This window comes from Rana temporaria, chromosome 10 (genome assembly GCF_905171775.1).
Source record: "Rana temporaria chromosome 10, aRanTem1.1, whole genome shotgun sequence".
NCBI lineage: Eukaryota > Metazoa > Chordata > Amphibia > Anura > Ranidae > Rana > Rana temporaria.
In genome coordinates, this window is record NC_053498.1 from 91,959,739 (window position 1) to 91,986,131 (window position 26,393).

The 26,393-nt window shown below is 42.9% G+C and overlaps 1 protein-coding gene across 2 annotated transcripts in view; it reads left to right on the forward strand.

Annotated features, from left to right (window-relative positions):
- The window catches only part of LMTK3 (lemur tyrosine kinase 3), a 121,291-nt gene that overhangs the window by 83,008 nt on the left and 11,890 nt on the right, over positions 1-26,393 (forward strand). For both annotated transcript variants that reach the window (XM_040325686.1, XM_040325685.1), the window contains 6 exons: positions 2,197-2,284; positions 12,452-12,600; positions 15,652-15,736; positions 19,569-19,690; positions 21,384-21,533; positions 22,240-25,286. In XM_040325686.1, coding sequence (XP_040181620.1) covers positions 2,197-2,284; positions 12,452-12,600; positions 15,652-15,736; positions 19,569-19,690; positions 21,384-21,533; positions 22,240-25,286 — 3,641 coding nt within the window. Of the gene's footprint in view, positions 1-2,196; positions 2,285-12,451; positions 12,601-15,651; positions 15,737-19,568; positions 19,691-21,383; positions 21,534-22,239; positions 25,287-26,393 lie in introns of those variants that run through there.

A 26,393-nucleotide genomic window follows, 5' to 3' on the forward strand; every position in this document is an offset into this window, starting at 1 on the left:
AGTCTGTACAACAATTTATTGGTGACTTTTTACAAAGGAGAGACAATAAAACAAAGAATAGACATTTGCGTTCCTGTTCGTAACAAATGGATTTTCGTACAAATTTGTTAGTATTCGTACATTCGGATGAATTCAAACATCCGAAAAGCTGAAAGAACCAAAATACAAAAATTACGGAATTACGAATAAGCAAAATAAACAAGCGAAAATACGAACGTATGATTGGACAATCTTACTAAAATACGAAACAACGAAAATGACATCTATAAGGAACGATTTGCATTCCGTATTTTAAATCCTTTGTCTGTTCATATTTTAATTCGTATGTTCGTATTTTTATTTGTGTGTTTTGTAAATCTGTTTCTTTGTCTGTTCGTAAATTTGTGTACTTGTATTGTCCTTTTGAATGGGCACTGGGCATTGTAGTTAGTGAGTGATTACTTAATATCTTAGCCAATCAGCTTATCTCTTTTGTGCTGAGTCACATTGGACAGTGTAAAGCCTCGTACACACGATTGGACTTCAAACAAACTTTTCCATGGATTTTTGTCTGAAGGGAGTTGGCCAGACTTTTGAAACCGAAAAAGTTTGTCCGATAGATCGTACACACGGTCTGATTTTTTGGAAAACGCTAATTTTGACGTTTGTTGGCAAAAAGTCAGATCGTGTGTACGGGGCTTAAGAGAAAGTATATCTTAATATGGATTTAGCCGCGTGTTGCTATGTATTTACGAAAGTACAAAATTACGAATCCATTAAACAAAAATGATTATCTAACAAAATTACAAATTTCGAATCAACGAAAATAAATTAGACAGAATTACGAATCATTCAGTATAAACTAAAATAAAACTTTTACGAAAATACGAACAGGTCCGAATAGGAAAACTTGCGTCTTCCGAAATACAAATGGGTCTGAATAGGAAAACTTGAGTCTTACGAAATTACGAATCTTTACGAATGTACGGAACGAGACGAAACGGATGTTTAACAAAGAATGTGACAATACAAAGAACCTGACACATTTATACATATACAAATAAAATTAATTAATAGAAAATGAATTCATAATATATTCAATGTATGTACAAATAAAAGAAATGAATAGCAAAGTTCATAACATATTCAATGTGCAAGCGAATCTACTGCTCCCTTGAATATGTTACAAACTTTTATGCTAGTAAATCAATTTATTTGTACTAAATGTCTAAATTTATCTATGCACTTGAGCACTTTTTTCAGGACTATTTGCACAAATGTAAGCTAGTAAATTTGTAGTTGCACTTTATATGAGATAGCGCATTTGTTTATCTTTGGAGTAAATTTTGTGCTTGAGTATTCACGCACTTAAAGCGGGAGTTCACCGATAAATGATGTTTTTTGCTCTTTTAACCTTAGATGGATGCTCATTTAGTCTAGGGGAATCGGCTAGTTGTTTTAAAATTCGAGCATTACTTACCGTTGTAGAGGGCGATCTTCTCCGCCACTTCCGGGTATGGGACTTCGGGACTGGGCGTTCCTTCTTGATTGACAGTCTTCCGACAGGCTTCCGACGGTCGCATCCATCGCGTCACGAGTAGCCGAAAGAAGCCGAACGTCAGTGCGGCTCTATACTGCGCCTGCGCACCGACGTTCGGCTACTTTCGGAAAATCGCGACGCGATGGATGCGACCGTCGGAAGCCTTTCGGAAGCTTGTCGGAAGACTGTCAATCAAGAAGGAACTCCCAGTCCCGAAGACCCATAGTGGCGGAGAAGATCGCCCTCTACAACGGTAAGTAATGCTCGGATTTTAAAACAACTAGCCGATTCCCCTAGACTAAATGAGCATCCATCTAAGGGTAAAAACAGGATTTTACCGGTGAACCTCCACTTTAACAGTTTGCAGCTTTCTACACTAAATTGGTTACAATATTTGATTTTGGTGTCATTTTAGATTTTTTTACACTAAGCGCAGAAATTCTATAGTAGTTTTGAGGTAAGATAATTGACTTGGAGTTTTCCACCCATCAACATTCAAAAAGAAAAGCACAAGAGTGGTCTAAATAAAAAAAAAATATATGTTTATTAGTTTAAAATGCATTACGTTTAAAATAAGCTAGCATATATTTGTGATATACTGTAATGATTTATGTGCTGTTTTTTCAACATTTCCGAGTTTACAAGAGTATGCCGTAAAATATTTTTATGTTTTTCAGAAGCCTCCAACATCCAAACATTCTACAATGCCTGGGGCTATGCACAGAGACCATACCTTTTCTCCTTATCATGGAGTTCTGTCAGCTGGTAAGCCCAAAGCATAGATTTTTTCTAAATGGTAGGAGAGGCAGTGACCTTTTGGGAGTTAAACTGTGACTGCATTTTACATGTGGACTCTGAGGCCGCGTACACACGGCGAGAAACTCGACGGGCAAAACACATCGTTTTGCTCGTCGAGTTCCTTGTGAAGCCGCCGGGGATCTAGGCGAGCTAACTTTTCCCATTGCCGTCGGGGAAAAAGAAGGCATACTTTCTTTTTGGCCCGACGAGATCCTCTGCGGTTTCCTCGTTGAAAAGTGTACACACGACCGGTTTCCTCTGCAAAAAAAAAAACAGTAAGCTTCTTGCTGGTTTTTGCCGAGAAACTCGGCCGTGTGTACGAGGCCTAATACTTTGACCTTAACTGCTCTCCCTCAACCTTCTCATGCCATCAATAGATCAGATCAGATCAGTAGATGCCCTGAACCATGGTGCCAGGACCTTCATCTAGGGACTATTAATGGTATGGGAAGCGCTGGGGGCAAGCTGGGGTCAATATGTTCGAAACTGTTATATCCTTTAAGGAAAACTGGAAAAGAAAAGAAAACCACCAAACCAGCAGCAGTAGCATAAACTGTCTTGCTGTTCTCGCTGTAGAATTGTCCCTCCATTGCTACCTAAAGCCTACTGTAGTTTTTCTACTCCCACATAACGGAAATTAGGCACACACCAGCTCTCCCTAATCAAAATAGAGGTATGTTCTGATGTATTCTTTTTTATGTCACCAGCTGTCAGCCATTGCTTTTGTAATTACATTTTCACAAGACAATTTTATAGATAAGAGATGCATGACTATATAAAAGCCTAATTCTATAGTTTATGGATTAATTGGTAACCATCAATATGTATTTTTTTTAACAACAGTGAACGTGTATTCAAATACTGTTTTAAAAAAGCTGTACATTCATTACTCTTATCCTCAGTCATTATACTCCTGAGCGTCTCCTTTCACCAACATCTGGCCCACCCCAGTCACGGTGTTTCTCTTTTTGCGCAGAATCTAGATGGGTCAGCCATCAGATAGGACTTCAGAAGATGAGCTAGGTTCATGACCATGACTGACCATGTGTGGTTCCAGGTGAATTCTTTTAGCTCTTTGTTTTAGTGCCCCCCCTTGCAGGTGATGCAGGCTTACTCAAGGCATGGAATCTAAAAGCAGTTGGTCTTCATCAGAGCTCTTGATAGTGGAGAAAGGTCGGGGGCCCTAGTGGTCCTGGTTTACTTTGCTGCAAACTGACACCATCATGGTCCTCAATATCACCACACTAAGAGGGTGGCTGAAATGTCAAGGCTACAGTGCCGAAGCTGTTCACAGGGCTACATACAAGAAAGCAGTCAAATCCAGGCAGGGGTGGGGGAAGGTGACATATGAGGTATTAGTCCAAGCAGCGGTCCAGCGAAGCAGAAAGCAAGAACTTAGTCAGATCCAAACAGAGGTCTGGGCAGACAGCAAACAAGAATGTAGTCAGGTCCAAACAGCCTTAGGACAGGCAGCAAGTAAGACGGGAACTGGGTCAATCTGGGTTAACAACAAACAGGCAACTGGCAGGAAAGTATTATAGATCTTTAACTATAAGGTAGCTAACTACAGTATAAGACAGTTCAAAGTTTCATGCTGCTCCTGCTCTGCACAGTCTCATTTGTTTTCTGTTCTTGGCACTGTTCTTAAAATCAGAGTCACTACAGTCCGTCGTGCTGACAGCCTAAAGATTTACTGCTGCTCAATGGCTCTAGGCTTCAGCAAAATGACAACCAATAAGAAGAAACGGAGCTATGCTGTAGACAATTTACAATACACATTTTAGTAGCATCATTTTAGTATCATCATTTTTATTGTGGATTGGATGTTCCTAACCAGAAAACATTATTTTTATCAAGTTGTCATGGGTAAACTTCTGCTTTAAATAATACCATTTTTTTATGTCCAAATAAGGCAAAAAGAGGGCAAGGCACTAGTCACCAGCATTGTCTGCAGGCTCCTTGCATCCGTATTACTGACTTACTATGCATCTCTCTGAGGAACTGGCCATCTTGTTAGAGGTGCTGGACTTTGATTCTTTGATTCTTTATGTCAGAGCTATCCTCTGATGACTGGTGTTCTAAATACTGATACAAAAATATTTATAAGGCAGCAGGAGAGCTGTAGAAAGTACAAATATACAGAATAAATGCATCAGAAGCAGGGATATCCTTGCACTGTGGGTACTGATTTCTTTCCAGCAAGCATTCATGAGAACAGAAAGCAGTACAGTAGTGTCATCAATAAATTTAAAATCTCAAACCAGATAGAACACCTTTGGGATAAATTAGAGCGGAGACTGTGAGCTAGGCCTTCTTGTCCAACATCAGTGCCTGGCCTAATAAATGTGCTTCTGGAAGAATGGTAAAACATTCCCATAGACCATGGGTGCTCAACCTGTGGCTCTCCAGCTGTTGTGGAACTACAATTCCCATGAGGCATTGCAAGCCGCTGACAGGTACAAGCATGTCTCCCAAAGGCTGAGGCATTATGGGAATTGTAGTTTTGCAACAGCTGGAGAGCCACAGGTTGAGCACCCATGCCATAGACACACTCCTAAACCTTGTGGACAGCATTCCAAGAAGAGTTGATGCTGTTATAGCAGCAGAGTGTGGGCCAACTCAATATTGAACCCTACAGACTAAGAGTGGGATGCCATTAAAGTTCATGTTCGTGTAAAGGTAGGTGTCCCAATACTTTTGGTAATCTAGTGTATGTGGTGCAGTGGTCAGGACTACATAACATATAACATAGCATACTGAGTATAGCATTCAGGACTGTGTGGTTGGTGTGCCCCCTTCATTGTGTAACATGGCATATAGAATGATAAGGTTAGGACTATGTAGCATATAGAGTGTGGGGGTCAGGATTATGTACATTAGTTGCTCAGTGTGGCCCCTTACATTGGTGGTCAATGCTTTCTCTTACATTGGCAGTCAATGTTCAGTGTACCCTCTTATACTGGTGCTCTGTGCTCTTTATATTGGTGGTCAGTGTTACCCCTTACATTAGTGATGAGTGCTCCCACTTATACTGGTGGTTAGTGCTCCCTCTTACATTAGTGCTCAGTGTTCCCTTATCAGTGCTCCCTCTTATGTTAGTGATCAGTGCCAACTCTTATGTTAGTGATCAGTGCTTCCTCTTACGTTAGTGGTCAGTACTCTCTCTTACGTAAGTGATCAGTGCTCCCTTTTATGTTAGTGATCACACCTCCCTCTTACGTTAGTGGTCAGTACTCCCTCTTATGTTAGTGGTCAGGGCTCCCTCTTACGTTAGTGACTAGTGCCCCTTCTTACATTGGGGATCAGTGCATCCTATTAGGCCAGCCATACATGCATTAAAAATTGTCCAGTTCAACAGGAACTGTCCGAATTACAATCCATGCATGGGCTAGCTGGATGTGCACTTGTTGCTCTTGTGTACAACCAGCCTTGCTTGTTTTTTCCTAAAAAATCAGTGCTGGCAGCACTAATTTTTGTATTCTGCTGGCTGAGAAGGCGCCTGCTGACAGAACATAATACCTCGAATGTGTGGTTGGGAAATCTGCAAATTTCTTTTTCATTCTATCTGCTGAAAAATATATATATAATGCATGGCTTGTCTTAGATTAGTGATCAATGAGACATTTTTGGGGTCCTGAAGCACACCCAATCACTCCAGGCGCCACCCCTGCAGAGCCACAGTGCACAGCTTACTCTGCAGATACAGTATATTGCACTTGCAGTTTTATTTTCAGGAGAAATTTATGACATGTTAATTTCTTAAAATAATGTCTATACAAAGTTAAAATTTCACAATGTTTTCTATGAGCAAAATCCTTACTTTTGAGTTCAGGTCCACAGTAATTAATATGTGTAAGTTCTTTTTGTCATCACTAGACTTCTCAATATACAGTCATTTATGAGTGTTACAACTCTTTAGAATTAAGAATTTTTCTGGGACTGCTGCCCCTGGATGGTAGCTATACTGTGATAGGATATGAAGAGAAGAATGGATAGCCGCACTCCAATGACCATTAAGGTTGTCTTTTATTCAAACGAACAGCAGGTACATCACATCACAGGGTTACAGCAATGGTTCCATTGGAGTGCGGCTATCCATTCTTCTCTTCATATCCTATGCATATCTAGTGCACTGCCAGCACCCACGGTATCCTGAGTTAGTCTATTACTACATAGTTGACCCACCTGGAGCGGTGATCCCTCTTTCTAGCTATACTGTGAGGCCGCGTACACACGGTCGGACAAAACCGATGAGAATGGACCGAGGTTCAGTTTCATCGGTCCAAACCGACCGTGTGTATAGCCCATCGGTCTGTTTTCCTTCGGTCCAAAATTTTAAAACATGCTTTAAAATTAAACCGATGGACCGCTGCCCGATCTGTCCTAACCGATGGTTAGTACAGAAAGCATCGGTTCAAAACCTGCGCATGCTCAGAATCAAGTCGACGCATGCTTGGAAGCATTGAACTTCGTTTTATTCAGCACGTCGATTTTTTTGGACGTCACCGCGTTCTGACCCGATCGGTTTTTGGAACGATGGTGTGTACGCACATCAGACCATCAGGCCACTTCAGCGGTGAACCGATGGAAATGGCCCGTCGGACGATTATCATCGGTTTGGAACGACCGTGTGTACGCGGCCTCAGAGGAATTGAAGTTTGGACCTCGGCTAGTGCTGAGGGTCTTGAGATTACTAATGGATTTTTTCTGGAGGACACTGTCCTAAAGGCCTGGTCTGGGGAAGGATCTTTTATTCCACACACTGAGGAACTACCTGTGGAAGCTTCTGAAACATTGAGGCCTCGTACACACAACGCGGACCGTTTTCATCGGACATGTCCGCTGGCGGATTTTGGTCTGATGGCTGTACACACCATCAGACCAAATTTCCAGCAGACAGCGAATGTTGTGACGTGGCCGCGCTGTCGCCACGACGATGACGCGGCGACGTGCGCAACCCTGGAAGGTCAGTCAAATCACTTTGACGCATGCGAGGGCTTTCGGCCGAGCGGACATGTCCGGTGAGTCGTACAGACGACCGAACATGTCCGACGGACAGGCTTCCAGTGGACATATTTCTTAGCATGCTAAGAAACATTTGTCCGCTGGAAACCTGTCCGATCCGCCGGAAAATTGTCTGGTCGGCCGTACAGACGACCGAACATGTCCGCGGAAACTGGCCCGCGGACCAGTTCCAGCAGACATGTTCGGTCGTGTGTACGAGGCCTGAGAGTAAAGGATCTTTATACATGTCTGCAGCTATAGAGATTTGTGCTAGAAGTTTGTCCTCCTTTGATCATTTTGGAGTATCCTGAGTCACTGAACCCCTCTCCTGTTTCAAGTTACTCAGCAATAAATTCTAAAAATACATTCACAGATCTCTTATTTTAAATGTGACACCGACTGCAGAACCCCTGCTTGCTATAACAGGAAGGAACTCAGGGAATGAGGCAGTCAGGTACACCCTAAACACCTTAAAGCGGAGTTCCGGCCACAATTTTAAATATAAAACTTTTTAAATATGAAAACCCCTGTAATACACAAGCTTAATGTATTCTACTACAGTTAGTCTGTAAACTAAGGTCCGTTTTGTTAGGTTGTTACAGCATTTAGACACTTTATAAAACAGAAATTGACTGGGGCCATCTTAAGTGTGGGCATCATGAAGCCAGACTGTATGACTTCCTGGATTTCAGCCTTGCAAAACTCGCACATGCTCAGTGCTACACAAGCAATGTAATGGTTTCAGATCAGGTTTCAATAGCAACGGGAGTGTCAGAGGAAGTTACCGCCCCTTATCTATGCAAACCTCTCCTCCCCTCCTCCCCTCCTCCTTCCAGGAACCAGTAAATATAATAAATAATTTGTTCCTGTGCAGATATATCTACATGACAAGATGATATATATATCTTGTTATATATGTGGTGTGTATACATATACCAGACATGTGCACTGTCAATAAATCCATTTTGTTTAGTTCCGTTTCGCATTAGCCGTTATTTCGTATTTTGTGCCTGAAACTCAATTTGGATTCGTACGAAATACGACTTTTCGTTAGATTCGTTCACTTTTCATAACAATTACCAACATTCGTTATGATGAATTTAAAAATCTGGACGCTTAAAGAGGACTAATAGTATCTGCTGTGCTCATTATGAGGGGTTCCCATCATCCCTGTGCTGTGCTGAGTTCCCGGGTCTGTACTTCTGCTGTGCTCATTATGAGGGGTTCCCACCATCCCTGTGCTGTGCTCATTATGAGGGGTTCTCACCATCCTTGTGCTGTGCTCATTATGAGGGGTTCCCACCATCCCTGTGCTGTGCTCATTATGAGGGGTTCCCACCATCCTTGTGCTGTGCTCATTATGAGGGGGTTCCCACCATCCCTGTGCTGACTTCCTGGGTTTGTACTTCTGCTCTGCTCATTATGAGGGGTTCCCACCATCCCTGTGCTGTGCTCATTATGAGGGGTTCCCACCATCCCTGTGCTGACTTCCTGGGTTTGTACTTCTGCTCTGCTCATTATGAGGGGTTCCCACCATCCCTGTGCTGTGCTCATTATGAGGGGTTCCCACCATCCCTGTGCTGTGCTCATTATGAGGGGTTCCCACCATCCTTGTGCTGTGCTCATTATGAGGGGGTTCCCACCATCCTTGTGCTGTGCTCATTATGAGGGGGTTCCCACCATCCTTGTGCTGTGCTCATTATGAGGGGTTCCCACCATCCTTGTGCTGTGCTCATTATGAGGGGTTCTCACCATCCCTGTGCTGTGCTCATAAGGGGGTGGTTCCCATCATCCCTGTGCTGTGCTGAGTTCCCGGGTCTGTACTTCTGCTGTGCTCATTATGAGGGGTTCCCACCATCCCTGTGCTGTGCTCATTATGAGGGGTTCTCACCATCCTTGTGCTGTGCTCATTATGAGGGGTTCCCACCATCCCTGTGCTGACTTCCTGGGTTTGTACTTCTGCTCTGCTCATTATGAGGGGTTCCCACCATCCCTGTGCTGTGCTCATTATGAGGGGTTCCCACCATCCTTGTGCTGTGCTCATTTTGAGGGGGTTCCCACCATCCCTGTGCTGTGCTCATTATGAGGGGTTCCCACCATCCTTGTGCTGTGCTCATTATGAGGGGGTTCCCACCATCCTTGTGCTGTGCTCATTATGAGGGGTTCCCACCATCCCTGTGCTGTGCTCATTATGAGGGGTTCCCACCATCCCTGTGCTGACTTCCTGGGTTTGTACTTCTGCTCTGCTCATTATGAGGGGTTCCCACCATCCCTGTGCTGTGCTCATTATGAGGGGTTCCCACCATCCCTGTGCTGTGCTCATTATGAGGGGTTCTCACCATCCCTGTGCTGTGCTGACTTCCCGGAGCTGTAGGGATGGTGGAAACCCCTCATAATGAGCAGAGCAGGAGTACAGCCACAGGGATGGTGGGAACCCCTCATAATGAGCACAGCAAAAGTACATACCCAGGAACTCAGCACAGCACAGGGATGGTGGGAACCCCTCATAATGAGCACAGCAGAAGTACATACCCAGGAACTCAGCACAGCACAGGGATGGTGGGAACCCCCGATAATGAGCACAGCTGAAGTACAGCCCCAGGAACTCAGCACGGGGATGGTGGGAACCCCTCATAATGAGCACAGCACAGGGATGGTGGGAACCCCTCATAATGAGCACAGCAGAAGTACAGACCCAGGAACTTAGCACAGCACAGGGATGATGGGAACCACCCCCTCATGAGCACAGCACAGGGATGGTGAGAACCCCTCATAATGAGCACAGCAGAAGTACAAACCCAGAAAGTCAGCACAGCACAGGAATGGTGGAAACCCCTCATAATGAGCACAGCACAGGGATGGTGGGAGCCCCTCATAATGAGCACAGCACAGGGATGGGGGGAACCCCTCATAATGAGCACAGCACAGGGATGGTGGGAGCCCCTCATAATGAGCACAGCACAGGGATGGTGGGAACCCCTCATAATGAGCACAGCACAGGGATGGTGGGAACCCCTCATAATGAGCACAGCACAGGGATGGTGGGAACCCGCATCGGCCCGACACACCCCCCACCGGCCCCGACACAGCACACTGCATCGGCCCCGGCACCCTGCATCGGCCCCGGCACACCGCATCGGCCCCAGCACCCTGCATCGGCCCCGGCACCCCACATCGGCCTCCGGCACCCCGCATCGGCCCCGGCAACCCGCATCGACCCCGGCACCCCGCATCGGCCCTGGCAAAGCACCCCGCATCGGCCCCCGGCACCCCGCATCGGCCCCCGGCACCCCGCATCGGCCCCGGCACAGCACCCCACATCGGCCCAGGCACATCGCATCGGTCCCTGCACACTGCAGCACACCGCATCGATCCCCGCTACATGGATGCATTTGACGGGCACAGCAGATGCGCTTGATGGGCACAGCGGATGCGCTTGATGGGCGCAGCGGATGCACTTGACGGGCACAGTGGATGAGTTTGACGGGCACAGCGTTTGGCACAGTGGATGCATTTGATGGGCACAGTGTTTGGCACAGTGGATGCATTTGACGGGCACAGTGTTTGGCACAGTGGATGCATTTGACGGGCACAGTGTTTGGCACAGTGGATGCATTTGACGGGCACAGTGTTTGGCACAGTGGATGCATTTGACGGGCACAGTGTTTGGCACAGTGGATGCATTTGATGGGCACAGTGTTTGGTACAGTGGCTGCGTTTGCTGGCAGAACAATTATTTGTATGGGGTACATGACATTGCACAGGTGACTTGCTATTGCACGCCCCCCCTCCCCCCTCGCCAAGCTCTGCTGTATCTGTCCCTCCCAGCAACTCTCCACCTCTGCCCGCCCTCTCAAATCTATAATTCAGCACAATCGTGCATTCTGGGCGTGGGGGTGGGCGGGGCCGTTGTGGTATTAACATCCCTCCGCCTTCGCCCCCCCCCCCTCCGCCTCCTCCCCCGCCCCCCTCTGCCTGCTCGAGAGAGGTTTTCAAGTGCGGCTTGCACTCGCGCGTGCGCGGTAGAGCCCCGCGATTCGACGGACGAGAATCCTAATGCTGGAATTGATCTCCCAGGAGGTATAGCGGCGGCGGCGGGGGGGGTAGCTCAGCCTCCCGCCGCGGCGGGGGCGATTTTCAATGATCAACAACACAGTGAGTTTTAAAACCCCAAAAAAAATAATGTGCCAAATGTGTTTCAGGTGACACAGGAGCAGGCGATGCACAGGACTTAAAAAAGAGGGTGGAACTCCGCTTTAAGGTGAACTTATCCTTTAAGTTCCATTTTAAAGCAGATATTTGCCCGCCACCCCATATTTTTTTTTTACATCTACTTACCATTTCAGATACTCACCCATCCAGAGGATCCAGAATTGTACCACTGAGATCCTCTTATCTTCTTCCTCTGCTTGATCCCGCACTGCCATGTTGCGTGTAACGTCATTGAGAGGCCTGACGGTTCTTCCGGGTTCAGCTGCCCCAATGACGCGGCGCTAGACACGTCCCCTCCTCCTTTTCTAATGAAGTGCTATGTCTATTGGTATATATGACACACATATCCCAGGAGACACAGCGAGCACTGTAAAAGTCACTCACCTAGGCAAATTACATGCATTGGTGGTGGGACTGCACATTTTCATTAACCCCTTCCCACTGGCCATATGCATTAATATGGCCCTTGGTCGGGTGGGCTTTAAAGCCGAGAGGCCACATATATGCACCTCAAATATAAAAATTTCTGTGATGAGAGCAAGCTTAGATGCTTACTTGCGATCGGGAGCTTTGCGACCATGTGACCACTTTGACAGCCAATCACAACAATCACATGATCGAATGCCTGCCTCCCGGCATTTAGAGCCTTTAAAGGGCTGGGAAGCGACAACGGGAAAGGGGTTAAGTAAAGGTAAACAAGAATTAAGTCTTTTACATATTTGTGAACTCTGTTGACAATTTCTGCCTACTGATAGCTGGAATGAGGGTCCCATACCAATTAAAACAAAATGGCAGCTGTTGAAACATGATGCACTCCAAAGGGCTACAGATAAGGAATTTTATTGCTAAAATTTTTGTTCTTGCTTCTGCACATTCTCAAGCTGCTACTGATTAATGACCTTCTTTTTCTTACTTTAGGGGGACCTGAAACGTTATCTGAGAGCCCAAAGGAAGGCAGATGGCATGACACCAGATCTTTTGACCTGTGATCTAACAACATTACAGAGAATGGCATATGAAATTACACTTGGACTCATGCACCTTCATAAAAATAATTATATCCACAGGTACACCACTGCCTTATTTTTCTATTTCTACAGTACACACACCATTCAATGCTTTAGCATTTTCTTCAATGATAAACTACTTCTTTGCATTAGCTATATGGACTAAATGTGTTTCATGAGATGATTATTGTAGCCAAAATTCACAGAGAAGGGAATTTGGGCAGGAAATCCCTGACCTACGTGAAATGGAATATTACTGTAAATGAAACAGCAGAAAGGAGATTATAAATCATTCATCCAAGCAAGGAATCAAGGAGCTTGAAATGTCCTTATAACACGTCCTTAGAACTCATTATAACATTGAAGAGAGTCATAAATGGGTAAAAAAATCTAACTGGGTGGCTGTTGATCTTTTTCATGATCTTTAAAATTGTATGTACATCTTCTGCACAGTGACAGTTTTTGTGAAACTTGGCAATAAATTATACACGTGACATGACAATAGTCACTGCTGGGGAAATCTACACTGCTAAGTAAACATGGCTGTGGGAATTAGTGGGAATTGTCTGTGGCTAGAATATGGACACTGCCAGGGATGTGGACACTGATTAGTGAGCAATGTCTTCGGGTGTGACATGGAAACTGCTGGAAATGTGGACACTGCTTTGAAAGCATGCCTATGGATTAGACATGGACACTGCTGGAGATGTGGATTCTGATTAGTGACATTTGTCTGTGGGCAAGACATGGACACTGCTGGGAACGTGGACTCTGATTAGTGAGGATTGTCTATGAGAAGGACATGGACACTGCTGGGGATGTGGATTCTGATTGGTGAGGATTGTCTTTGGGGAGGACATGGACACTGCTAGGGATGTGGACTCTGATTAGTGAGGTTTGTCTATGGGGAGGACATGAACGCTGCTGAGGATGTGGACTCCGATTAGTGGGGATTGTCTGTGGGGAAGACATGAATACTGCTGGGGAAGTGGGCTCTGATTAATGGCAATTGTCTGTGGGGAGGACATGAACACTGCTGGGGATGTGGACTCTGATTAGTAGGGATTGTCTGTGGGGAAGACGTGAACACCTCTAGGGATGTGGACTCTGATTAGTGAGCATTGTCTGTTGGGAAGACATGGACACTGTTGGGTATGTGGAAAATACTTTGTAAATGCTAAATGTAGTAGGAGTATAGGTACTGTAGTTCAGGGATATCTCCAGAGGGTGTGTGGACACTGGGCAGTGAACCAACTTTGTAGAGCAATATTTATAAACCTAAGATTCCAGGAGAACTGTTTTGTCCAGATAGTCCTATAGCTTTTGTTTCAGAACACAGTACAGTTTATCACTCTTTCTAATTCCTCTCCATGTAGCAAAAATCACAAAAACTTCTACAACTAAAGCTCTAATGTGCTATTTATTTAAAAGAATGCCTAAAAATATCTCCACGCTGTCCTTAGAAACCATTTCCAACTGTCAGGCCTCGTACACACGACCGTTTTCCTCGACAGAATCCATCAAGAAACTTGGTGGCAGAGCTTTTTTTGCCAAGGAAAACGGTCATGTGTATGTTTTTCGTCGAGAAAACTGTCGTGGAACTCGACGAAAAAAAAGAGAACAAGTTCTCTTTTTCCTCGTCGGGAGTTTCAATTTCCTACTCGTGTTTCTCGTCGAGTTGGTTCACGACGAGAAACACGTTCGTGTGCATGCTTAGAAACCCCGCGCATGCTCAGAATAAAGTATGAGATGGGAGCGTGCCTTCGGTAAAAGTAGCGTTCGTAATGGAGATAGCACATTCATCACGCTGTAACAGACTGAAAAGCGCGAATCGTCTCGTGTTTAGCTGCTTGTCGAATCTATTTAGAACTTTCAACAGACACCATAAGCCTTCAATGACAGATTCGACGTTTGCATGTTTTTCTCTGCTTCGTCGAAATCTTTGTCGTTCATGTCGAATGGTCTATCCCAACACTGTCTCTACAATGTCGAATTTTTCCTCTCTATGTAGAATAATCTTGGACTAATAGAGTTAAGGTTAGGCACATTCGACCACGGGTTCGATAGACACAGATTGCTATTGTCAGCGTCATGTCGAATCTCCTATCTATATCGAACTGTTGTAGCAACGAAAATGAAAATAAAGCATTTTTTTATGTCGGATCTTTCGGATTCGGATTTGACTTCTTATACTGCCAACAACACACTCAGTTCTTAAGCCCTGTTGTGGGTGGATAACACACAGCATTTTTTGGGAACTGAGTGTTGTCAGCCCTTCCTACTGTCTTTCGTTACACTACTCAGCTACTCCCATTCACTAATCTCTAGAACATTATGGCTTACATTTCTGTAGTCCAAAATAAAGAGGGCTTTGAGAAAACACAGGGAGTATGCCGGGGACACAGAAAAGCTATGAAATTTTGAGACGCTCAGCAGTTTTCCATGTACTTATCAAGCAGATAGAGTAAAATGCTTCCAATGATATAGTAAACAGACCAAAAGGGAGCAAATAGGAAAACTTCAAGGTTGGGGTTTACATACACTACATACATACACTTTAATGGTTACAGGAGGACATTATAATACCCTGTCTTGCCATTTATAAATATCTCACTTCATTTTAGTATCATAAAATATTGCACCTCTCTCATCTACATAATTAGGGATCTGTTGATAGAATAAACCGTACCCTCTGTCACTGATAGAATATCTAAAGCTAGATAAAAACATGCGGAATTCCATTCCTTACGGATACACGAATGTATGTATCAAGGAACGCACTTATGTATTGATTTGACACCCCCATTGAGCATTATCTTAAAGGAACAATAACAACTGGCCAGGAAAATACAGCCCAGTTGATTTGATTTGATTTGAGTTGATTGGCTGCCCTCAAAAGCCATAACCTGTGTGCGGTGATCAACTGCAGGTATAAGATTCTAAACGTGTGATGCTTGTGCCTTAAGATCTGCAAAGCGGGAAGCTGCATGCATTCTAAAGCTCTCCCTGTATGGTAATAAATTGTTCAGATTTTTTTCGGTTTTGGTAGGCACAGTCTATTTTTGATAATTAATTATGTTTCTTACTGTTTTCTTTTGTATGTATTTGTAGTGATCTTGCCCTAAGAAACTGCCTTCTTACCTCCGATCTGACTGTCCGAATTGGAGACTATGGCATTTCACACAATAATTACAAGGTATGAGCAAACTAGGGAATCAAAATGTTTTAGAATAACCCAAGATGGAAAGAAGGCGGTGTATGTATTTCAGTAGAGTTGTTTGTTCGTTTTACTTCCCTCCATCAAACTGTCATTGGTAGGAGGACCAAGACTAATAGCTGCTCCAATAGCAATGCTGGTAGCAAACATGCACACAGCCCTCCACTTAATAACCAACTGGACTTCTAGAACTGGTATTAGCATGTTGGCTTTTTCATACTTGTGTGAATGATAATGCCCTTTTTGCAATGTCCACCACATTTTGTCACCAACCATACTGTGGACTGTCTTGTCTTAAACCTAGAATGTGCTATTAGAAAAAACTTTGAAATGGAGCTATTGTTTAAAGTCACACTTAACATGAATTGATGGGGAACAAAAAGCTTTACCAAATCCTATTATTACATTGAGTAAAAAGATAACTTAACTCAAGAACAAAAATGTAATCTATTGCAGCTTACAGTCCTTAGATGGGGTGGTTGCATTTGTTCGTTTTTTTTTCCGAACAAATACATTTTTTGGCAAATACATAAAACACTATACTTGTTGATCTTGCCAGAACTACAGTGTCGTTGTCACTTCCTGTGGGCTCCAATGAAGAATAGCTTCCTTCCCAGCTCTTCTCTATGGAAGGGAGTTGAAGATATGCAAACATGTTTGAAGGAGAGCATTTCAGGAGAGCAACCTAGGGTAACAATCATGGCTCCCACTAAAGATACAATGGAGGAGAAATGTAGTCCCCTTTTATTTGCAGTATTGAAAAAAAGAAAAGAAAAAAAAAGAAGCTTGGGGAAAAAAAGAGAATAGATGCAGCCACCACAACAAGAACTAGTAAGCTGCGATATAATACATTTTTGGTTTCGGGTTTAGGTGCAGGTCATGGTTTATAATCTTATATGTATCTTCCATGGAGCTTCAGAGATGAGATCTCCCAGCCATAATTTTGGCTCTATTCCTAGTTCCCATTCACCACAGTCTGTACTCACTCCTCCTTGTTGCATGCTTTATAGTATACTGGATACTCAATGAAAAATTTGAAAAGGAGAGTGGAATCCAGTTGTAATGGCCATGGCAAGGGTGGACATCTGGAAACCTAAGTGTGGAGATCTTAGTACCAGAGCTAAATACATTACTCTAGCATCCAACAAACAGTAAAATATACATTTTGAGTGGACTGACTCTATAAGTTGAATTTTAATATTTGTATTTTTTTATTTATAGCTAAGGAAACTTTAAAGTAACTAGCAAACAAGCTCATTTTTCTGAATGGGTTAAATTAGGTGGGTGTTTTTTGGCCAGGTTGATTTATAACCTACTGGATATTACTGACTAATCAGTCAATATTTTAATTGGAGACATGTTTTTTTAGGTGTGCCATCTCACTTAAAACAAATTGTGGGGGAAGATAGAGTAGAAAATGATCTTGGTGGTAGCAAGGGAGTAGAGGATTTCTTAGGAAAACAAAGTGATAGCTGACTGTGGAAAGCAAGGTGATCAAGGGCCAGGAGGAAGTATAGATAATGGGGAAAAAAATAAACTGCTTGTGGACCAAGAAGACATAGAAAGGGAGAGCAGAAGCTGATCATAAGAAGTTGAGGCAAGATACTCGGCTACCTTAGCAAAGGGGCAGACCCTTTCCATCGCCTTGGCAATAGGGTTTACAGTCCTGTGGGGACACAGCAAATATGTGCAAGAAGGTTCTCTGGTCAGATGAGACCAAAATTTAACTTTTTTGCCTAAAAGCAAAACAATATGTGTTGCTTAAAACTAACACTGCACATCACCCTGAACACACCATAACCACCAAAAAACATGGTAGTGGAAGCATCATGTTGTGGGGATGCTTTTCTTCAGCAGGGACAGGGACGCTGGTCAGAGTTGATTGGAAGATGGATGGAGCCAAATGCAGGACAATCTTAGAAGAAAACCTGTTAAGCCCTGTACACACGATCAGTCCATCAGTCCTTTGGACCGTTCTCATCAGAGACCGATGAAGCTGACTGATGGTCTGATGTGCCTACACACCATCAGTTAAAAAAACGGTCGAGTCCAACGCGGTGACGTAAAACACAACGACGTGCAGAGAAAAATGAAGTTCAATGCTTCCAAGCATGCGTCGACTTGATTCTGAGCATGCGCAGGTTTTTAATCGATGCTTTTGCGTACTAACCATCGGTTTTGACCTATCGGTTAGGCGTCCATCGGTTGAATTTTAAAGCAAGCTCTAAATTTTTGGACCGAAGGATAACTGACCGATGGGGCCCACACACGGTCGGTTTGGACCGATGAAACAGTCCTTCAGTCCGTTTTCATCGGTTTAGACTGATCGTGTGTACACGGCCTTAGAGTCTGCAAAAGGCTAGAGACTGAGGCGGAGGTTCACCTTCAGGCAGGACAACGACTGTAAACATACAGCCAGAGCTACAATGGAATGGTTTAGATCAAAGCATATTCATGTTGTTTGTTAGAGTGGCCCAGTCAAAGTCCAGACCTAAATCCAATTGAGAATCTGTGGCAAGATGTGAAAATTGCTGTACACAGACACAATCTGTCCAATCTGAGAGAGCTGCAGAATGGGCAAAAATGTCACTCTTTAGATGTGCAAAGTTGGTAGAGACATCCCCAAAAAAACTTGCAGCTGTAATTGCAGTGAAAGGTGGTTCTAAAAAATATTGACTCTTTTGAAATATTTATTTGTAAAAAAAATTGAAAGCCATTTATCAATTTCCTTCTACTTCACAATTATGTGGCATTTTGTGTTGGTCTATTACATAAAATCCCAATAAAATACATTTATGTTTTTGGTTGTAACATGATAAAATGTGGAACATTTCAAGGGGTATGAATACTTTTCCAAGGAACTGTATAAAGTAAATGTGATCTGCCATCATGGTTCTTCTCTACAATTATGTTTTACTAAGAGGTTTAGATCTTAAGGTGTAAGTACTTTTTCAAGGCACTGTATAAAGTAAATGTGATCTGCCATCATGGTTCCTCTCTACAATTATGTTTTACTAAGAGGTTTTGATCTTAAGGTGTAAGTAAAACTATGCAATGCACAAAATATGAACATATACCTATTCTGTATACTGTGTGTTTCCGCTATCCAAAGCACTCAGTGTGTTTTATCTCTGTTGCCTTATTCCTATATTATTTACATGAGTCACTTCTGGCAGCTTTTCCTGACACCAAGAGTTAAAAAGGTAATGGGGAGGGGAGCTCTCGCACACAGCCTGTGAGTGCTCTCCACAGCTCTGCATGTTCTCCTCTACTGTGCGGAGGGGGTGTGTCCCTTCCCTCCAATCAGGGCTCAAAGCCTCCCTCACTGAGATCTGCACTGTAAGACTTCAGATCCCTGCCCCCTGCTGCTAGGGCTACGAAAACATAATTTGATCTTTGTGTTTTTGGAATGGTCTACAGAAGATATGGCTGAAGATAAGCAGGTACAACTTATGTCGGAGGAATTGTTTTATCTATGTTTATTAAATGAGGCTGGTCACTTCACTGGGTATATGTGAGGGTTTTCAACCACTATAACCCTACTATTTCTGCTAATGTTTTCATATTTAACTCATATACAATGTCTGCATGGTGCAGTTATACTGTACATTGATATATGGATTAGTAGGAGGTATGTCACTAGTTCAATCACAATAAAAAAGGGGCTCCCGAACCAGGAAAATAGAGAAGGATGTTAGTGGGCAGTGAAGATCCTGCTCCTCCGCCTCATACCCTGCCTCCTAGTGGCCATAATTAAATGTAAACTGCAAGGTGAAAATCTAGAAATAACTATTTTATTTTTTATATCCAGGATGATTACTACATTACTCCAGATCGACTCTGGATCCCATTACGTTGGGTTGCTCCAGAACTTTTAGATGAAGTTCATGGGAACTTAGTTGTGGTAGACCAGAGCAAGGAAAGCAATGTCTGGTGAGTGTCTTCTTCATCACCTTTATCCTGTACTAGATTTGCTTTTTTGGTGTTTCTCCAGAGGCAGCTGATCTGTTTATTTTTATACAAGCAGTCTACACAGTTGTAATGCATTATTTAAAACATGACACATCACACCGTGCATATTTATTATTTTCACTGGCCTAGAACTGTCGTGATTTCTGAAATATTAGACAGTATAAAAAATAAGCTTGACTTGTATTTTAACACACAGATCTGCAGATTTCACATTTTAATGGATTAAAAGTATCAGGAGAGTAAGACTTCCAGCCTTTTTATATATGATTTCAGTTTGTGCTTACTCACAGCCGTAACACTGCGTATTTTTGCAGGCAAAATACATAGACAATAGAAATATATAGGGCCAGATTCAGAAAGACTGGCGTATTTTTAGGCGGGCGTAGCGCATCTCATATACGCTATGCCACCTTAAGTTAGAGAGGCGAGTACTGTATTCAGAAAGAACTTGTGCCCTAAGTTACGGCGGCGTAGCGTAAATGGGCTGGCGTAAGCCCGCCTAATTCAAATTATCAAGGCAGTGGGCGTGTTGTATTACAATGAGCCGTGACCCCATGCAAATTAGGGGCCGAACGAACGGCGCATGCACCGTCCGTGGACGTATCCCAGTGCGCATGCTCAAAATCACGTCGGCTAGAATGCCTAAGATATGTCGAACGCTGCCTACAACGTAAACGTAACTTACGCACAGCCCTATTCACGTACGACTTACGTAAACGACGTAATTGTCGACGGGTGTTCCGACGTCCATACGTTAACATGACTTACCCCTGCTTTATGAGGAGTAAAGTTACGCTGGTCGTATGCCTTATGTAAACAGCGTATAGTAATGCGCCGGGCGCAAGTACGTTTGTGAATCAGCGTATCTTGCTCATTTGCATATTCGACGCGTAAATCAACGGAAGCGCCCCTAGCGGCCAGCGTAAATATGCACCTAAGATGCAACTGCGTAGGAGACTTGCGTCGGTCGTATGAAGCCAAAATTCAGGCGTAACTTGTTTTAAGAATACCGCGCACAGATACGATGGCGCATATTTTAACTTACGCAGTGTATCAATAGATACGCCGGCGTAAAACGTTCCTAAATCTGACCCATAGTTTTTAATAGAACCTATTGCACTTGGTGTGGGTATAGCTTTATTCCTAAACAATGTGCAATTGACAATTTTAACCAATCAGAATTTAGACTGTTTTGTAGTTAATCAGGTTACATTATTTTGAATGGAACCCCAACACAACTTTTTAGCTCACCTTGATGTATGTATAAAAAAATGCCGCGTACACACAATCGGAATTTCCGTTTGGAAAAAGTCAGACGGACTTTTTCCAATCGGAAATTCCGACCGTGTGTATGCCCCATCGGAAATTCCGATGAATTCCACCGGAGTTTAAATATAGAACATGTTCTATTTTACTCCGATGGAATTTGTCGGAATTCCGATGAGCTTTTGGTCGGGCAAAAGCCTAATCATGTGTACACGACATTAGGCTAATATGGATATTTTGCTCTAACTTATTTCATGCTAAAAAGTTATAATTCAGCAGAGGGTTCACATGTACACTAGAGAGGGACTAACCATAAATTAAACCATAAAGGTCCGGCTGCAGTGCCTGTCCGTATTGCTTTACTATATTGTCTGATGCTCTTTTAAAGGTCTCTAGGAGTTACAGTATGGGAACTCTTTGAATTTGGAAGTCAGCCATATCGTCACCTGTCAGATGAGGAAGTGCTGACCTTTGTGATCAAGGAGCAGCAAATGAAACTGGCCAAGCCTCGACTTAAGCTACCCCATTCGGATTACTGGTAAAATCTTCTCTAGACCAATAAACTGAAACCAATTCTTTTTACAAATTGTGCTTAATTTCATTTGGATGTTTTGACTTCAATGACAATTTTATAATACTGAATAAACTTGTAGAACTTCAAGATTCTTTTAAAGTCAGGAAGAGATTATATATAACTGAAATTATAGATTACATGTTCCTATCACATGGTTTATATAGTATCCTTGTCCTTTGCTTTGTGGGCAGGGATGGTACTGATTCAGTGTCTGTGGAAATGTTTTTGGTGGTGTCAGTACAGTACTGACTGTAACTCTATGGACATGTTTCTGGTGTATCAGTACAGTACAGATTGTATCTCTATGGACATGTGGTTGGTGTATCAGTACACTACAGTACAGATTGTATCTCTATGGACATGTTTCTGGTGTATCAGTACAGTACAGATTGTATCTCTATGGACATGTGGTTGGTGTATCAGTACAGTACAGTACAGATTGTATCTCTATGGACATATTTCTGGTGTATCAGTACAGTACAGATTGTATCTCTATGGACATGTTTCGAGTGGTGTCAGTACAGTACTGATTGTATCTATAATTTTCCCAGTGTTTTCATGTTATGAAGAAATTAACTATTCACATCTCTTGCTATCCTGCATGATATGATTTATATTTTCTATAATGGTAAAGCTTTTTGCTTATTTATATGTATCTGTTATTTTTTAGGTATGAAGTGATGCAGTCCTGCTGGCTCCCTGTTGAACAAAGACCTACAGTCGAAGAACTTCATCTACAGCTCACATATTTGTTAAATGAATGCTCCAACCAGACAGAGGAGAGTTTTGAGTGGCGATGGAATGCACTTAAACCAAGTAAATCTTCGATGGGGCCTTTGCGTCACTCAGATGAGATTTCCGCATTTCCACTACTAGATAACTTCAATGGTGGGGATGGATTTCATGCAGATATGGATGACATCTTGACTGTAACAGAAAGCAGCCGTGGACTTAACTTTGAATATATGTGGGAGAAAGCCAGACTGGGACGATGGAAGTCAAACTCACAATGCCAAGATTACCCACCAAGTAATGGGAGTTTGACTGTGCCTGCTAATCCATTTTATGACTCTAGCCATCAACATTCACGTCAGAGCTTGGAGACTCCGAGTGTGGTTCCAGTTATTAGCGCTCGTAGTCCTTCAGTAAGCAGTGAATATTACATTCGCTTGGAGGAACATGCAGACAGAGGGAGTGGTGTGGATTGTACTGTCTGCGCACCTAGTCCGATCTATGAGAGAAAGTATGATATGCATGATCAAAGAACACTTCATCAGAGGTTGTCTCTTGGGAGCCCAGCTTCCCCAATTGAACCACTCTTTTCTTCAGACTGGGACCCACTTGAAAGTGGTAGAACCAGTCCAGAAGATCCTCCTGCTCATCTAATATTACATGAAGTTCCTAAACTTATAGATAGATGGACACCTAATAACAATAATCCCTTTATAAATGTAGGAAGAGACCTGCCTCGTTATGTCAACCCTTTCCGTGGCTCAGCTGAGAGAGACTTGTCAAGACAGGTACAGGAGACCTCCTTAATGGAGTCATCTTTGCCTGATGTCTTTTCTTCTGATTCAATTCTGAATGTTTACAGAGACATTGAGGATCATAGAAGGAGCTGGGATTCAGATACTCTGGAGGAGAGGGGTGCTGGGGAAACCCTTGCTGGAGACCCAGAATCTCTGGCAGAGTTTTTGGATGATCGATCTTCACCTTGGGATTGTGAGCCCTCACTTATGGAAGATCAGAGCACAGAAAGCAGCAGCAGTAGTACAGACAATAGCAGTCACCGCAACATGCCCTCTTGTCCTTTGTGTAGTAGAGGTGTGATGGGCAGTTTGCAGAGATGCTCTTGCGCCATGTTGCGTGGAGATGTGGTAATTGACTGGACCACACATGTTGCCATGCATCAGGACCATTATGGCTTAGATGATGATTCTTCTTTAAAAGTTGAGCAAGGTTCTCTTTCTGAGTGTTCTATACCCGCTCGAACTTTTGGTGATGGAGATCTTTATGCTGGACCCTTTGGAGACAGTCTTTGTGCTGCAGAACACCAAGAGTTTTATGATCCTTTAATGGGAGCAGCAGTAAAAAGCTATGATATTCAAGACTATCGTAACCGTAGTCAATTAAAGACTTATGAATCATTACAAAAGAGTATTACCAACCACCCTCCTTCCCCTTTTATAGGAATTTCCAACTCAATGGCCAATTGCAGTGTAATTGTCCCCATTGAAATCCCACCTCTTTCCACACTTGCAGAAAGCATAGAAGAAGAAGAGACAATTGAGATTGCTCCAGATGTCCTTAAAAGATTCCCAGTGAACCATAACACGCTAAACCCAGTAAAGACACCACAGGACTCTAGGGCAACATTAGATTCTGTTGATTCATTGGACATCCCTTCCAACACCAGCTCATCAGATGTATGTAGTCCATCATCTCACTTTTCATCTCCTGGGCAAAAATTTGGCGACAGTGGCTATGATACAGAAAACACATTTTCTCCAGAGTTCATCCTTAAAGATGTTAAAGAGGAAAAGGAGGAAGACATTGGTCTTAATGATTTGAAGTTGCCTTTGACTCCTATATCAGAGTCAACTAGTGACTTGACTTTGACAGAAGATTTTTCTGAACCACAGGCTACTCCTATGGAAGAAGAAGGCTCTCTTAGAACATTAAATCTTGCAACACCTCACCGAGATTCTGCTTACTTTTCTGATTATGACAATGAAACAGAGAAACATGGCAGAGCAGCGTGTCAGAAGTTTGATGGCGGTGATACAAATGGGATGTGTACAGAGGAAATATCTGTTGTTATATCAACAGCAGACGAAAATCATAATAATGAAGTTAAAAGCACAGAGGAACCCATTCCACACAAAGAATCTGTCGAGGATACACTTGAAGAATGTCCCAAAGCAGAAAATAAAGAACAAAATAATCATAAGACAGATTTGCAAGAAGATAATGTTAAAGGAGATGGAGAAAAGATTTTGAACTGTAATGGTGGAACGAACACAGTATCAGACGAAGATATAAGTCATATTGTCTCTGAAAATGTCTCTGTTGACTTTCGGGAAACAAATAAAGACCATTTTCCCATTATAGATCAGAAAAATTCATATGAAAACATGCTAAAAAAACAACCGGAAAGTGGCTTTGTTGTTCAGGTCTGCAAAGAACAGCTTCTCTTCTCCCTGAGAGAAAATGTGACTAGGAATGTTCTTTCTACCTTTGAGTCAGGAACTGTAAACTCATGTGTTTTGAAAGACCAAGCAGTTTTAAAGTTGTGGTCTATGGAGCCCAAAGTAAATCCATCTACCCAAGAAATATTAAAAAGTGAACTTTTGTGCAAAGAATCATCTAAACTCACTGAGCCTGGGGATAGCAAGTGTTCAATAAGTGATGTCACTCTGGACATTAATTCCACCGAAGAATCCTCTACAATGAAGCTGAATGAGGATCAAGATGAATGTGAAAACAATGAACCAGAAACCCACAATGTTGATGATGAATTAGTGGATGGAAAAGAAGATTGTAAACATGAATCCATTGAAGACATCTCTTCTTTGCCATTAGAACAAACCCTTGACAACAGTGAGAAGAACCCAGGAGACATTTCTACTGGACAAGCAGACGGGTCAGTGCCAGAACAATCAAAACTCTTTCTAGATTTTGGATCAGCTACAAATCCCGGGAGTGAAGCTATAAAAGGTATAACATTAATTTCTGAAGGGGAAACATCTCAAGTTTTCTTTACAAGTTTTATTTTTAAACATATATCACACCAATTGAACAGCATGCCTAGGTGTTATTTGGCTGCATTCACAGAGTTGAATCTTTAATTCTGCATTCCGTAAAGTGTTTTTTTACTGCATGCTACCATCTGTGCTCCATTGCTTTGTAACCTTTGTCTACAGATGTGCATGGCAGTCCTTCTGCGTGGCTTTGGTTGGCTTTCTTTATAGCTGTCCTAGTCGCTTGCCAACTAACAAATAGTGGTTAAATTAAATAAAAGGCTTGATTTTAACTTCATATGTTTGGTATAAAGAGCACTGGGGTGGAGTTAGTAAAGGATATAGAGAACTATCAATTTGCAAGGGAACTTTGAATTAACTCAGTGAATGTGGTGAACATTTACTTTGCAAAGTATACCCAATCATGTGCAAAGGGAAAACAAAAAATAAATAAGGATTTTTGTTTGCACGTGTTTACAGTGAAAGCAGTACAGGCAATCCTCAAGTTACAAACATTTGACTTACATACGACTCGCTGGGAGATATTTTTTTGCCGAGGAAACCGGTCGTGTGTACACTTTCGTCGAGGAAACTGTCGAGAAACTCGACGAGCCAAAAAGAGAGCATGTTCTCTATTTCCTTGACGGGAATGGAGAAAATTGGCTTGTCGAGTTTCTTGACGGCTTCACAAGGAACTCGACGAGCAAAACTATGTGTTTCGCCCGTCGAGTTTCTCGGTCGTGTGTACGAGGCCTCATACTTACAAACGGAGGGAGACAACAGGAAGTGAGCGGAAATCTACCCATAGAGAGGGAAATTCACTCCTGTAAGGCCTCGTACACACGCCTTTTTTTTGGCTGGAGTTATGCCGCGTACACACGACCGTTTTTCATGACATGGAAAAAAAACGACGTTTATCTCGACGTGATTCCTCTCAAGCCTGCCTTGCATACACACGATCATGATAAAAAATGCTCGAGCAAAGCGCGGTGACGTACAACACGTACAACGGCACTATAAAGGGGAAGTTCCATTCTAATGGCGCCACCCTTTGGGCTGATTATGTCAATTTCCCTTCTCATAA